This window comes from Ornithorhynchus anatinus, chromosome 18 (genome assembly GCF_004115215.2).
Source record: "Ornithorhynchus anatinus isolate Pmale09 chromosome 18, mOrnAna1.pri.v4, whole genome shotgun sequence".
Classification (NCBI taxonomy): Eukaryota; Metazoa; Chordata; class Mammalia; order Monotremata; family Ornithorhynchidae; genus Ornithorhynchus; species Ornithorhynchus anatinus.
Window position 1 is genome coordinate 40,159,528 of NC_041745.1, and position 15,601 is coordinate 40,175,128.

Genomic DNA, 15,601 nt, shown 5'->3' on the forward strand with positions numbered 1-15,601 from the left:
GATCCAAGTGGAACCCTCGGTGCAGCTGCATCTTTAGCATATCCTAGTCTAAAATTTTGTTCGAAAGGGAAAAGTGAGTGAACAAAAGAAGAAGCCAGTGCTGAAAGCCCATCCCAATCTGCTTCATAACACCCACCCTGGGAACAGAAACAAACAGAGCTCCAACAGTCACTTGGGAATTGGTAAAGAGAGAACTGGGAAGCAAATTTCCTAACTCGGCCTTGCTCTTGACTTTCCCGTTCCCGACCCATTGTACACACCCTCTTTTTGGAACTTCCTCCCTTTCCTACTCGCCAGACCATGTCCTTCTCTGCCTTCAAAGTCCTCCTGAAAACCCTCTCTTTCAATCCACTGATCATCTCACTGAGCACTTACTGTGTGCAGGGCACTACACTAGGCAGTCATTCATTCATTCAGTCGTTTGTATTTATTGAGCACTGTGTGCAGAGCAGAGCACTGTACTAAGTGGTTGGGGAGTCCAATAGAACATTAAACAGACAGATTTCCTGTCCACAGTGAGTTCCTTCCCCCATCCTTGGTCACGCCATTCCATGCCAACCCATCAGCCATCCATCCACATGATTACTGGGCCTTTCATTCCACTTCTCTATTCATCCATTTCTTCATTTTTTGCTTACTTTTAGTTGTTACCAGTTGAATCTGATTTTCCTCTTATTCCCACTGTAGGTATACAATTTGCAACTGTCTGTCTCTCCCACTAGATTGTGAGCTCCTTTTGGGCAGGGATGGTGTCTTTTCTGCATGCATTTTTATTGTATGTGCAGAACATTTGTCGCTCTAACAGTGGTTCCGACAGAAACCTGGCTTTTCACAACTTTCAGGGGAGGGTTTGGAGTCGGATTCACTGCTATTGCCTTCCTACCTCTCGCGTCAGTCTGACTCCAGGGCAGTCTTCACATCTAGCCCCTTTGTTCCATGAGTGGAATTGTGCTAGTAACCTGCCAAAGGCACCTTTCTCTCTTATACTTACAGAGTATCATGAAGGCAACTTGGGGGCACTATCTTGAAAAATGCCTTTGTCCAGTGCAAAGATGCCCAGGTGCTATGTGACTACACCACCAGCCAGGTGTTTAAAAGTAATCCCCACTAATGCAGATTTGGACATCAGAACATCGGCTTTGGGGTGTCGTGTTCAACTCCCCAGGGTTTGAAACGAGATCCTGTGTTTTACAGTAACGCTGGCAGCCTGAGCGGGAAGACCAGTCTTCAGGCACTGACTGGTGTGTTTGTGCGTCGAGAGGGAGGGGAGAGCGGTATTGTGTGGTGTGTGTATATATACGTGTGCGTGAGCGGAGAGAAGGAAGGACGCTGAAGGAAAAACAGCTCAGGTACCAAGCCTTCATTCGACTGCTCACCCTGCCTTTGCTGCTCTCTTTTTCAGCGCTCTCTTCCTTCCCTCTCCAAAGCCAGGAGCAGCAGGAGTAGGTGGAGTAAAAGGAGGAAAAGGAGGTGTAGCAGGAGTAGGTGCCGTAGGAGTGAGAGGAGGAGAAGGAGCAGGAGGAGAAGCAGCAGGAGTAGGTGCAGTAGGAGGAGGAGCAGCAGCAGGAGGAGCAGGAGTAGGTTCAGGAGGAGCAGGAGTAGGTTCAGGTGGAGCAGAGTAGGAGCAGCAGGAGGAGGAGCAGGAGGAGCAACAGGAGGAGAAGCAGGAGGAGTAGGTCCAGGAGGAGCAGGACTAGGTTCAGGAAGAGTAGAGTAGGAGGAGCAGGAGGAGGAGAAGGAGGAGGAGGAGGAGTAGGTCCAGGAGGAGCAGGACTAGGTTCAGGAGAATTAGAGTAGGAGGAGCAGGAGGAGCAGGACTAGGTTCAGGAGGAGCAGGAGTAGGTTCAGGAGGAGCAGCAGGAGGAGGAGCAGGAGGAGGAAGAGGTCCAGGAGGAGCAGGACTAGGTTCAGGAGGAGCAGAGTAGGAGCAGCAGGAGGAGCAGGAGTAGGTCCAGGAGGAGCAGCAGGAGCAGGAGAAGCAACAGGAAGAGGAGCAGGAGGAGGAGGAGGAGGAGGTCCAGGAGGAGCAGGACTAGGTTCAGGAGGAGTAGAGGAGGAGCACAGGAGGAGGAGCAGGAGAAGGAGGAGTAGGTCCAGGAGGAGCAGGACTAGGTTCAGGAGAAGTAGAGGAGAAGGAGCAGGAGGAGGAGGAGGAGTAGGTCCAGAAGGAGCAGGACTAGGCTCAGGAGAAGTAGAGGAGAAGGAGCAGGAGGAGGAGGAGGAGTAGGTCCAGAAGGAGCAGGACTAGGCTCAGGAGGAGTATAGAGTAGGAGCAGCAGGAGGAGGAGCAGGAGGAGGAGGAATAGATCCAGGAGGAGCAGGACTAGGTTCAGGAGGAGTAGAGGAGGAGCAGCAGGAGGAGGAGCAGGAGAAGGAGGAGTAGGTCCAGGAGGAGCAGGACTAGGTTCAGGAGAAGTAGAGGAGAAGGAGCAGGAGGAGGAGGAGGAGTAGGTCCAGGAGGAGCAGGACTAGGTTCAGGAGGAGTATAGAGTAGGAGCAGCAGGAGGAGCCGGAGTAGGTCCTGGAGGAGCAGGACTAGGTTCAGGAGGAGCAGGTGGAGGAGCAGGAGGAGGAGGACTAGCTTCAGGAGGAGTAGAGTAGGAGCAGCAGGAGCAGATGCCACAGGAGTAGGAGCAGGGGTAGCGGTAGATGCCGAAAGAGTAGGAGTGGGAGCTGCAGGAGTAGAATTAGATGCAGGAGCAAGAGGAGCTGGAGCAGCAGGAGTAGTCAGCCAGGTGTACTTATTGAGCGCTTACTGTGTGCAGAGCACTGTACTAAACGCTTGGGAGACTTCCCCTTGACGCTGTTTATTGCCATCGTTCTCGTCTGTCCGTCTCCCCCGATTAGACCGTAAGCCCGTCAAACGGCAGGGACTGTCTCTATCTGTTGCCGACTTGTTCATCCCAAGCGCTTAGTACAGTGCTCTGCACATAGTAAGCGCTCAATAAATACTATTGAATGAGACTGCAATACGACAATACAACAGACACACTCCCTGCCCGCAAGGTCTGTACGGGCGGGATCCCTAGGGCTCTTCCAATCTGTGGGTTGGACTGATCTTCCCGGGAGATGTCTTTGGAAAGATAGGAAAGATTTAGCGGATAGGAGCAGCAGCAGTAGTAATCAGTCAGCCAATAGTATTTATTGAGCGCTTACAGTGTGCACAGCACTGTACTCAACACTTGGGAGATTGCGCTATAACAGCACAACAGCAGGAGTAAGACTAGGGACAGGATGAGCAGGAATATTCATGATGTGTATATATCTATGATGCTATTTATCTATTTTGATGGTATTGATGCCTGTCTACTTGTTTTGTTGTCCGTCTCCCCCTTTTAATAATAGTAATATTGGTATTTATTAAGCACTTACTATGTGCCAAGCACTGTTCTAAGCGCTGGGGTAATAATGTTGGTATTTGCTAAGCGCTTACTATGTGCAGACCACTGTTCTAAGCACTGGGGTAGATACAGGGGAATCAGGTTGTCCCACGTGAGGCTCACAATCTTCATCCCCATTTTACAGATGAGGGAACTGAGGCAACGAGAAGTTAGGTGACTTGCCCAAAGTCACACAGCTAAGTGGCGGAGCTGGGATTAGAACCCATGACCCCTGAGTCCTAAACCCAGGCTCTTTCCACGGAGTCATGCTGCTTCTCAGATTTTAGACTGTGAGCTTGTCGTCAGGCCGGGGATGGTCTCTGTTGCCGAATTGTACATTCCAATGCTTAGTCCAGTGCTCTGCACATAGTAAGCGCTCGATAGATACGACTGAATGAACGGATGAATGAATGAAAGGTGATTTAGCAGATAGGAGCACCAGCAGTAGTGGTCAGTCAGCCAATCGTATTAACTGAGCGCTTACGGTGTGCAGAGCACTGTACTAAGCGCTTGGGAGAGCGTGCTGTAACAACACAACAGCAGGAGTAAGAACAGGGACAGGATGAGCAGGAATAGTCATGACGTGTATATATCTATATAGAGAAGCAGTGTGGCTTAGTGGAAAGAGCCCGGGTTTGGGAGTCAGAGGTCGTGGGTTCTAATCCCGACTCCGCCACCTATCAGCTGTGTGACTTTGGGCCGGTCACTTCACTTCTCTGGGCCTCAGTTCCCGCCTCTGTAAAATGGGGATGAAGACTGTGAGCCCCATGTGGGACCACCTGATAACCTTGTATCTGCCCCAGCGCTTAGAACAGTGGTTGGCACATAGTAAGCGCTTAACAAATACCAAAATTATTATTATTATTATTATCTATGATGCTATTTTTAAAGAAGCAGCATGACTCAGTGGAAAGAGCCCGGGCTTGGGAGTCAGAGTTCATGGGTTCTAATTCCGGCTCCGCCGCTTGTCAGCTGTGTGACTGTGGGCAAAGTCACTTCACTTCTCTGTGCCTCAGTTCCCTCATCTATAAAATGGGGATAATAATGTTGGTATTTGTTAAGCGCTTACTAGGTGCAGAGCACTGTTCTCACTGCTGGGGTAAATACAGGGTCATCAGGTTGTCCCACGTGAGGCTCACAGACTTCATCCCCATTTTCCAGATGAGGTCACTGAGACACAGAGAAGTGAAGTGACTTGACCAAAGTCACACAGCTGACAAGTGGCAGAGCTGGGATTCGAACCCATGGCCTCTGACTCCCAAGCCCGGGCTCTTTCCGCTGAGCCACGGGATCAAAACAGTGAGTCCCACGTGGGACATCCTGATCAGCCTCTATCCCCCCCAGCGCTTAGAACAGACTGTCTCTACCTGTTGCCGACTTGTTCATTCCAAGCGCTTAGTACAGTGCTCTGCACATAGTAAACGCTCAATAAATACTATTGAATGAATAGTAAGCGCTTAACCAATACCAACATTATTATGGGAAGCAGCATTGCTCAGTGGAAAGAGCCTGGGCTTGGGAGTCAGGGGTCATGGGTTCGACTCCCGGCTCTGCCACTGGTCAGCGGGGTGACTGTGGGCGAGTCACTTCACTTAGAGAAGCAGCGTGGCTCAGTGGAAAGAGCCCGGGCTTGGGAGTCAGAGGTCATGAGTTCAAATCTCAGCTCTGCCACTTGCCAGCTATGTGACTGTGGGCAAGTCGCTTCACTTCTCTGTGCCTCAGTTACCTCATCTGTAAAATGGGGATGAAGTCTGTGAGCCCCACGTGGGACAACCTGATTCCCCTGTATCTACCCCAGCGCTTAGAACAGTGCTCTGCACATAGTAAGCGCTTAACAACTACCATCATTCTCTGGGCCTCAGTGACCTCATCTGGAAAATGGGGATGAAGACTGGGAGCCTCACGTGGGACAGCCTGATGACCCTGGATCTCCCCCAGCGCTTAGAACAGTGCTCTGCACCTAGTAAGCGCTTAACAAATACCAACATCATTACTATTACTAGGAGCAGCAGCAAGGCTCCCAGGAGGGGCGGGGCGAGAGCAGGCCGGGCGTGCGCGGCCCCGTCGGGGCGTGCGCGGCCCCATCCGGGCGTGCGCGTCCTCCGCTCGGACGTGCGCGCCGCCGAGCGCCGCCCAGGAGGGCGCATGCGCACCAGCCCCCCCTGCGCCGAGGCCGCCCAGGAGGGCGCATGCGCGCTCGGCCCTGCCTTTTCCCCCTCCACCCTGTTTCTACCCCCCCCCCCCCACCACCTCGGTCTCCTGTCGGCGGCGTCAGGGCCCAGAAGCCTCCGCGGCCCCCGGCTCCGTCCCAGAAGCCTCCGCGGCCCCCGGCTCCGTCCCAGAAGCCTCCGCGGCCCGGCCCGGAGGCCGCCTGAGGCGGAGCGCCCGCCATGGCGGAAGTTGGTCGACGACGTCAGCGGGCCCGGCCGACAGGAGAAGCCCCCGCCGGAGCCTCCCCTCCCAGACATGAGGAGGAGGAGGCGGAGGACCGCCACGACCAGGGGGCCGCGGCCATGGCGGCGGCCGACCGGCTGACGGGCTTCCTCAAGCTGCTGGCCGCCGCCTTCTACGGCCTCAGCTCCTTCCTCATCGTCGTCGTCAACAAGAGCGTCCTCACCGGATACAGGTACCCGGGCCCGCCCAGGGGACGTGACCACAGCCGGGCCCGGGAGCCAGGACCGGCTCCCGGCCCCGCCTCTGGGCCTACCCATGCCTTCCTAATAATAATAATCGTGTTGGTATTTGTGAAGCGCTTACTAGGTGCAGAGCCCTGTTCTAAGCGCTGGGGGAGAGACAGGGTCATCAGCTGGTCCCCCGAGGGGCTCCCCGTCTTCGTCCCCATTTTACAGATGAGATCACTGAGGCCCAGAGAAGCTAAGTAGTGATGTTGGTATTTGTGAAGCGCCTACTAGGTGCAGAGCCCTGTTCTAAGCGCTGGGGGAGAGACAGGGTCATCAGGTGGTCCCCCGAGGGGCTCCCCGCCTTCGTCCCCATTTTACAGATGAGGGAACTGAGGCCCAGGGAGGCTAAGTAGTGATGTTGGTATTTGTGAAGCGCCTACTAGGTGCAGAGCCCTGTTCTAAGCGCTGGGGGAGAGACAGGGTCATCAGGTGGTCCCACGGGAGGCTCAGTCTTCATCCCCATTTTACAGATGAGGCCACTGAGGCCCAGAGAAGTGAATAATAATGTTGGTGTCTGTTAAGCGCTTACTGTGTGCCGAGCACTGTGCTAAGCGCCGGGGGAGAGACAGGGTCATCAGGTGGTCCCACGGGAGGCTCACAGTTAATCCCCATTTTACAGATGAGGTCACTGAGGCCCAGAGAAGTGAAGTGACTCGCCCACAGTCTCACAGCAGACAAGTGGCAGAGCGGGGATTCGAACCCATGACCCCGGACTCCCCAGCCCGGGCTCTTTCTACTACTCGTTTTTCTGGGCCTCAGTTACTACGTCTATAAATTGGAGATTAAATCTGCTATGTGGCTTTGGGCACGTCACCTCTCTGGGCCTCAGTTACTGCATCTGTAAAATGGAAGTTACGTCTGCCTATGTGGCCTTGGGCAAGTCACCTCTCTGGGCCCCAGTTACAGCATCTATAAATTGGAGACTAAATCTGCTTATGTGGCTTTGGGCAAGTCACCTCTATGGGTCTCAGTTACTACATCTGTAAATTGGGGGTTAAATCTGCATTGTGGCTTTGGGAAGTCACTTCTCTGGGCCTCATCTGTAAATTGGGGACTGTCTGCTGTGTGGCCTTGGGCAAGTCACCTAACTTCTCTGCACCCCAGTTCCCTCCTCTGTAAAATGGGGATGAAGACTGCGAGCCCCAGGCGGGACAGGGACTGTGCCTAACCCGATCTGCTTGTGTCCACCCCAGCGCTTAGTACAGTGCCTGGCGCATAGTAAGCACTGAACAAATACCATCATTGTTATCATCATTATTATTATAGTAATCTTTATGATATTTATTCAGCACTTACTGGGTGCCAGGCATTGTGCTAAGCGCTAGACAGTGCGTGGCATATAGTAATAATGCACTTAACAAATACCACTATTATTATTATAATAATCCATGTGATATTCAGTGCTTACCGGGTGCCAGGCACTGTACTAAGCACGGGAGAGTGCTTAGCACAAAGTAATCCAGCGCTTAGAACAGTGCTCTGCACATAGTAAGCACTTAATAAATGCCATCATTATTATAGTAATCACCTACCAAATACCATCATTATTATCGTTACTATTATATAGTAGTATATAATAGTAATCCTGGTATTTATTCAGTGCTTACTGGGTGCCGGACACTGTACTAAGCGCTGGACGGTGCCTGCCACATAATAATGGTATTTGTTAGGGGCTTACTATGTGCCAAGCACTGTTCTAAACGCTGGGGTCGATACAAGGTATTCAGGTTGTCCCAGGTGGGGCTCACAGACTTAACCCCCATTTTGCAGATGAGGGAACTGAGGCTCAGAGAAGTGAATCAGCTTGCCCAAAGTCACAAAGCTGACATGTGGCGGAGCTGGGATTAGAACCCACGACCTCTGACTCCCAAGCCCGGACTCAGCCACGCTGCTTCTCCTCGCAAAACAAGGCATTCCTCAGCCTTGTCCACAAGAGAAGGATGGGAAGCAGCAGAACAGTCAAGAGCTAGGGGAAGAAGCGCTGAACAAATGCCATAAGAGCGCAATAAAGACCGTTGATTGTATTGCACTCTACCAAGCGCTTAGTTCAGCGCTCCTCACACCGTAAGCGCTCAATAAATACTGTTGACTGTACCGTACTCTCCCCAGCTTTTAGTTCAGTGCTACGCACTGCGTGTTCAATAAATACAGTTGATTGTATTTTACTATACCAAGCGCTTGGCTCAGTGCCCTGCACACAGTAAACACTCAGTAAATACCGTTGAGTGTGTTGTACTCTACCATTAGAGAAGCAGCGTGGCTCAGTGGAAAGAGCACGGGCTTTGGTGTCAGGGCTCATGAGTTCGAATCCCAGCTCTGCCACTTGTCAGCTGTGTGACTGTGGGCAGGTCACTTAACTTCTCTGTGCCTCAGTTCCCTCATCTGTAAAATGGGGATTAAGACTGTGAGCCCCACGTGGGACAACCTGATTCCCCTGTGTCTACCCCAGCGCTTAGAACAGTGCTCGGCACATAGTAAGCGCTTAACAAATACCAACATTATCATTATTATTACCAAGCGCTTGGCTCAGTACTGCGCACACAGTGCTTCATAAGTACCGCTGACAGAATTGTTTTTGCCCACGAGCTTAGTTCCGTGCTGTGCTCAAAAAATGCCATTGATTGATTGATTGATTGAAGCATTCCCAACGGGGAGAATTGTCCTGGCATAACCTCTAAACGAGGGACTTGTCGGGGTGGCTCCACTCGAATGGGGTCGTGACAAACTTGGGGCAGGGAGGGCTGTGTGTGTGTGCTTGTGTGTTACAGTGAGATGAGCACAGACGGATTTAAAAACAACCACCACCCTCCCCTTTCCGCCTTCCGCTCCCCAACCAACCATTTCTAGATTTGTTTTTTAGTTCGGGGTCCAAGTGCGTGAGTGGCTCGCATTTGATTAATGACGTGCCTGTCTTTCGCCTGGGAGGCACGGGGAGATTTTTGTTTTTAAAAAGGACATAAAATCATCATTCGTAATGCGCTGGAACCCTGATGCAGAAATGCGTGTGTGTGTAAATATATAGATATGTATGCATATGTATGTGTCTGCCTTCATATAAAACCGTTGCGTTTTAACTTCCGTAAAAAAATGAATCTGTTGAAAGCATCAACTGAACTTGTAGCTGTGCAAGACCAGACAGATGCCCTCCTAGAGCTAAAGAGTCACAGCTCTTGGCAAGCAACCAGACACCAGAAGAACCCAGTTAGGCCACAAGTTTGATATTTCTTTATTATTATCTTTTTTTTTTTTAAACCAAAGTTTGCATTTCTTAAGCCTGGGTCTTTGCACCAACTTTGACTCCATTTCTACATTGCCCACCAAGATCTCTGCTCAATCCATCCATCAATCTATGGTATTTATTGAGCACCCTTTGTGTACAGAGCAGTGGGCTAAATAGCACTGTATTGCTATAGCAGTAGGTTTCTCAGAAGCTTCAGGGCTTACTGACTTGGGTTTCTTGTTCTGTTTTTCTTTTTTTTGTTTTTTTTTCAAAAATCTATAGGTTTCCTTCCTCACTATGTGTTGGACTTGGTCAGGTGAGTTGGAATTTTACATATTAAATGGTTTGTAATGTTCTGTCAACAGTGCTGAATCTGTACGGTTTAACAGCAAAGGTCTGTTCGTCCTTTACAGATGTTGGCCACTGTGCTTGTTCTCTGGGTGGGAAAGGCCCTCAGGGTGGTAAAATTTCCTGACTTGGACAGAAATATACCTCGAAAGGTAAGCCGTGTAGGAAAAGTCAATTAACTGATAGGACTCTCATTTAAAAGCCTTGTTTTGGCTTTTCCTTCCATGTTTCAAACTCTCAGCCTCGCCCATGGATGGACTAAATCTAGATCGTGTCCACTCAGAGTCGAGAATATGGACACGGTGTGCGCGTGGGACGAACAAGGTGAAAAAAGATAGGCTTGTTGTGTGTGAGACATGTGCGTATGCTGGAAATAATAGTGTTGGGAGCGGTGAATAAGCTTGAGATAAAGTGGAACCCTAGGGTCTTCATTAAGAGAGAACAAAATGGGAATTTGATTCTTGGTCTTTAATGCTCTATCATTATCAGGGAGACTAACATATATGTATTTCTTCTATTAGGCTCTAAATTGACTGTGTTCATCTATCAATTTTTATGTTCTTATCAGCCTGACTCATTTTATGGTAGCTTTTCCATGAAGGGGGGATGCCTTCCCCCGCCCCCATACAGACATATGAAAGCCATAGGCTTTGGAAATTTTTTTTTCATAACCAACGACTTTTTGCTTTTTGAGTGTGTTTGGCGGTTTCAATTCGGCCTAGATAACCCTGTGCCGTGCAGTCGTCGTAGCTGCTTTTGCCTGTCAGTGACTTCGGTGCCCACCTCTCTCCCCCTGCCTCATACCGCTGGTTTCTCATCACTGTCGTACGCTCCCAAACGCTTAATCCAGCGTTTTGCATGCAGCCGCTCACTAAATACCGTCAATCAATTGGTCAGCAAAGTGGTGTCGGGAGTGCTTGGGAAAACAAATCAGACTGTGCCACCCTGGGGGAAAAAAACTCAGATCACCTGTGGGCCCGGTTTTGGAGACCTTTCTTTATTGGGGCCTTACCCTCCTCCCCCTCCCCCCCCTTTTTTTTCCTTTACTTTTCCAGACATTTCCACTACCTCTCCTGTATTTTGGGAACCAAATCACAGGACTGTTCAGCACAAAGAAACTGAAGTATGTATACTTTTCACCTGCTTCTGAGGATCATGCAGTATCTCATGGAAATTATACTTGACCATCCAAGAAGAACAGTACTGGATCTGGGGAAAGATGGGCCTTTGGGGAATGAAAAGACATCCAGAGGTGGCTTTGTTTTTGACTAACTAGTCAGCAAGGAGCCCCAGTTCTGGAGGAGCCGGCCAGTTTCTCTGCATCTGTTGCCTGTTTGTTTGCGTCTCAATGTGACTGATCTGTTGCATATTCTATCCCCAAGCCTTCAGGCTTAAAGAAGAAGCTGGCTTGGGGTGGGAGCAGAAGAGAGGCAGAAAGATTTCCCCGCACTGTGAAATGCCCTAAGAGCCACTGAATGTCTTTTGAGTTCCTGCTCTGGAAAACTGGCTGAGGAGCAAGTTGCTTGGTTTTTCTGTTTGGAATTATTTTAATGCTGTACAAAAATCTCTCGCCCTGGGCAAAATACCTTACGCTCTAAGTGTGGGTGGGGTACAGAGCCAGGAATCCAAACCTTAGTTTCTCCCACAGACTTAGGTAACAAAGAGAACCTCCTCTCCTCCCACGAATATGAAAATGAATTTAATGGTAATAATAATAATGGTATTTGTTAAGCACTTACTATGTGCCAGGCACTCTACTTCAGCCAGAATTTCTCTTCTTTTTTCCCCACCATGACTCCCATGCACTGGCCCAGTTGCTTCCCAGGAAAAAGCATGGCCTAGTGGATAGAGCATGGACCTGGGTTCTAATCCCGGCTGTGCCCCTTTTCTGCTGTGTGACCCTGTAAGTCACTTCATTTCTCTGTGCCAGTTACCTCATCTGTCAAATGGGGATTAAAACTCTGAGCCCCATGTGGGACAGGGCCTCTGTCTAGCCTCATCAGCTTGTATTTACCCCAGTGCTTGGAGCAGTGCTCGACACATAGTAGGCGCTTAACAAATACCATTATTATTATTATTATTATTTTAAGCAGTTTAGGCTCCGCCCGAGGAATCCTGGGGCTCCCTTGCGATGAAAGAACCGGTTCCCCAGGACTGTATGCTGAGTGCTAGGGGTGACCCTGGGGTGAGGGCAGTTTGGAGGGGTGGGGGAAGGGGGTAAGTGTCTTGCAAAATGTATGGGTGGGGGGAGACCAGCATCTTGCTGAGAGATGCCCATCTGACCCATCCCCCGAAAGCTGACCGAAGACATTCTTGCCCATGTCCTTATATCGCAGGAGAGCTGGGAATGTTTCGGAATAACTGGTTAGTCGGGTTGCCTTTTGCCGGAGGTGTCTATCCTCTTTGTGGGGTGGATGGGGAGGAAAAGATGAATGGATAGATGGACAGATGGAGGGAGAGGTGGATGGAAGGGCCCTTTTCTGTTGAAATATCAGGAGGCTGATGTGGCCGAGGAGAATAGTCAAGGTCATCCTGAATTTGTGTCAGGAAGGTGATCACGTACATTCAGTTCATCCATTTTCATCTCCCGATCGGATGACTAAGCTCGCCGTGGGCAGGGAATGTGTGTGTTTATTGTATTGTGTGCTCCCAAGCGCTTAGTACAGTGCTCCGCGCAGAGTAAGCACTCAGTAAATATATTTGAATGAGTAGAGTGCCCCGGGAGAATTGGAAAATGTTCTTCCCCCAGCACGCATCTGTTTTGCAATTTCCCGAGCTGGCACGTGTTAATTCAACGTAAGAAAATACAGTTCTGTCTACTGTTTGGCTCTGGTCAGGGGGTGATTTCTACAACGTGGTTCTTCCCGAACACAACCACCAAATCCTAGCACAACGGACTGTGTGTCTTGCTGTACTAGGAGAGGGTCTCTTGGGGGATGGAGCAGCTTGGCCTTTTTAAATTTGGGAGGTGAGCCAAGTGTATGTGGTTTTGATATTTTTTTTTAAAAAAAATAAAGTGTTCTTTCACCTAGTGACTTTTTTTTTTCTTGCCAGCTTGCCAATGTTTACAGTTCTAAGAAGATTCTCCATTCTGTTTACAATGTTTGCAGAAGGCGTTCTACTCAAGTGAGCCATATTTCTTAATTCCATCTAACCATTCCCCCCGACTAATAGTTGGTTGTTGCAAGTGGCCACTGGGAAGATGTTGAAGATGTTACCCATAGCTTCTGGGCTCCTGAATGTGTTTGTTGAGTTACCTTTTGGCATGTAAGGAATTTGGGAAACCTTACCCCTCCCCACCATCCGTTTATATAGTACTTTTGTGCATTCAGAATTCACAGCCTCTGGGCTCTGAATTGCAGAGAAAATAGAAGAATTATCTTTAGAAATCCACGACGGTAATCCTGCCAGCCGAGTTTACCTTGTGTTGGCACAGTTTTCGGGAAAGAAAATTCTGTGTCCCTCAAAGTTGTCGGGCCTTTCAATGGTACAGTGATTTCCCCCGGGTGATGTCAGTGTGAATTTTTTTTTTCTTTTTCATAGAATTTTGTGTAATCTATGTTTTCATTTCAGAAAGACCTTTTCTTGGAGTATCCAGATGACTGTTTTTGCGATGATTATTGGTGCATTTGTAGCTGCCAGGTAAGATGCTCTCTACTTGACCGACCACAGAATTAACTGGAGAGAGTGTGGAACTCTGGAATCTGGGTCCTAGTCCCAGCTCAGCCACTGGGTTGCTGTGTGTCATCGGGCAAGTCGCCTAACCTCTCTGCGTCTCATCTGGGAAACGGGGAGAAGATTCCTGTTCTCCTTACTTTTTAGATCTTGAGCCCTCTCATAGGATGGACGCTCTCTGATCTGATTCTCTTCCGTCTACCCCAGTGGCCAGCATGGTGCCGGACATGTAATAATATTAGTAAATGCCATTAATGTTCAGAGAGTATCTGGCGTTTTTTGAACATTTATAGTGGGCACAGAGCCCCATACAAGCACCTGGGCGAGTACAGTACAACAGAGTTGATAGATACGTCCTTACAGTTTAAAAGGGAAGATAGATATGAGAAGCAGCGTGGCGCAGTGGAAAGAGCACGGGCTTTGGAGTCAGGGCTCATGAGTTCAAATCCCAGCTCTGCCACTTGTCAGCTGTGTGACTGTGGGCAAGTCACTTAACTTCTCTGGGCCTCAGTTACCTCATCTGTAAAATGGGGATTAAGACTGTGAGCCCCACGTGGGACAACCTGATTCCCCTGTGTTTACCCCAGCGCTTAGAACAGTGCTCTGCACATAGTAAGCGCTTAACAAATACCAACATTATTATTATTATTATTAAAAATAGATAAATGATAGATACATATGTAAGAGCTATGTCCCAAAAACAAGACCCTGATTCCCTGCCCTCAGGGAGCTTACAATCAACTTCTTGGGGGGTGATGAAAGTTGGGTCAATTGGGATTCTTCCAAGTCTAACAGTACTACTACTACTACTAATAATAATAGTGGTATTTGTTAAGTGCTTACTATGTGCCAGGCACTGTGCTAAGCACCAAGGTAGATACAAGATAATTGGATTGGACATAGTCCCTATCCCATATGGGGCTCCCAGTTTCAACTCCAATTTTCCAGATGAGGTGACCGAGGCACAGAGGAAGTGAAGTGACTTGCCCAAGGTCACACAGCCGACAAATGGAGCTGGGGTGATGATAGGACTTCATAACCACCTTCTCCTGGGGAGGCCTGGGTGTATCACATCAGGTTAATAATAATATAACGGTAATTGTTAAGTGCTTACTATGCGCCAAGCACTGTTCTAAGCAGTGGGGTAGATACAGGTTAATTAGGTTGGACACAGGCCCTGTCCCACATGGGGCTCACACTCTTAATCCCCAATTTACAGATGAGGCAACTGAGGCCCAGAGAAGTGGCTCATCCAGGGTCACACAGCAGACATGTGGCGGAGCTGGGATTAGAACCCAGGTCCTTCTGACTCCCAGGCCCATGCTCTATCCAATAAGCCACACTGCTTCTCATCCTAATGATCCCTTATCGGAGAACAGACTACCGGTAATCAATCAGTGAACACCTACTGTATGTGGAGCACTGTCCCGAGCACTGGGGAAAGAGCACTCCAGAGGTTAAAGTCAGCTCAACCCCTGCACCTCCTCCCCCATCTCTCCGCCAAAGTGCTTCCAGTCTACTGCCAGCACAACTGATGTGTTTGTTAGGCGTTATTCCCCCTAAAAAGTGAGCACAGTGCTTTGCATATTGCAGCCTCCCGGGTTAGGGTCCGAAACTTGGGCGGTGTGCGCAGCGGGCCCCAATGCCCATCCAGCAGCTGCGATGGAGCTACCGATCCCTTGTTGTTGACTTCCCGGTTTCGGACCTGAGCGAGCGCATTAAACGAGGAGCCCGGCGCTCTCCGTTCCTTGCAGCTCTGAGGATTAGAACGTGTGAAGAGTGGGGGTGCATCTTCCTCCTTTCCTTGCAGCTCGGACCTGGCATTTGACCTGGAAGGGTACGTCTTCATCTTGGTGAACGACGTCCTGACCGCGGCCAACGGGGCGTACGTCAAGCAGAAACTGGATTCGAAGGTGGGTCAGGATACCTCAATGTTGGCAGAGCCTCCTGGGAATGGAGAATCCATTTGTAATAAGGAGACTGGTGATGGGATTAAGTTTTTACTGTGTACCTAGTACCCGTTTCAAACCATCCATAGTAGTTGTGAGCTGCTCAATAACTGTTCATTCATTCAGTAGTATTTATTGAGCGCTTTCTCTGTGCAGAGCACTGGACTAAGCGCTTGGAATGTACAATTCGGCAACAGATAGAGACAATCCCTGCCCAGTGACGGGCTCACGGTCTAATCCGGGGACACAGACGTACAAAAACAAGACAACATAATCACAATAAATAGAATCAAGGGGATGGACACCTCAGCAAAATAAATAGGGTAATAAAATATATACAAATGAGCA

At 49.5% G+C, this 15,601-nt stretch overlaps 1 protein-coding gene across 1 annotated transcript in view; it reads left to right on the forward strand.

The window, feature by feature from the left end:
• The first annotated feature begins 5,655 nt into the window (after nucleotides 1-5,655).
• SLC35D1 (solute carrier family 35 member D1) overlaps nucleotides 5,656-15,601 on the forward strand; it is a 31,338-nt gene continuing 21,392 nt past the window's right edge. The window contains exons 1-7 of the mRNA XM_029046456.2: nucleotides 5,656-6,006; nucleotides 9,564-9,597; nucleotides 9,695-9,781; nucleotides 10,685-10,752; nucleotides 12,684-12,755; nucleotides 13,203-13,271; nucleotides 15,115-15,217. Of these exons, the coding sequence (XP_028902289.1) occupies nucleotides 5,771-6,006; nucleotides 9,564-9,597; nucleotides 9,695-9,781; nucleotides 10,685-10,752; nucleotides 12,684-12,755; nucleotides 13,203-13,271; nucleotides 15,115-15,217 (669 nt within the window). The 5' untranslated portion in view covers nucleotides 5,656-5,770. The remainder of the gene's footprint in view (nucleotides 6,007-9,563; nucleotides 9,598-9,694; nucleotides 9,782-10,684; nucleotides 10,753-12,683; nucleotides 12,756-13,202; nucleotides 13,272-15,114; nucleotides 15,218-15,601) is intronic.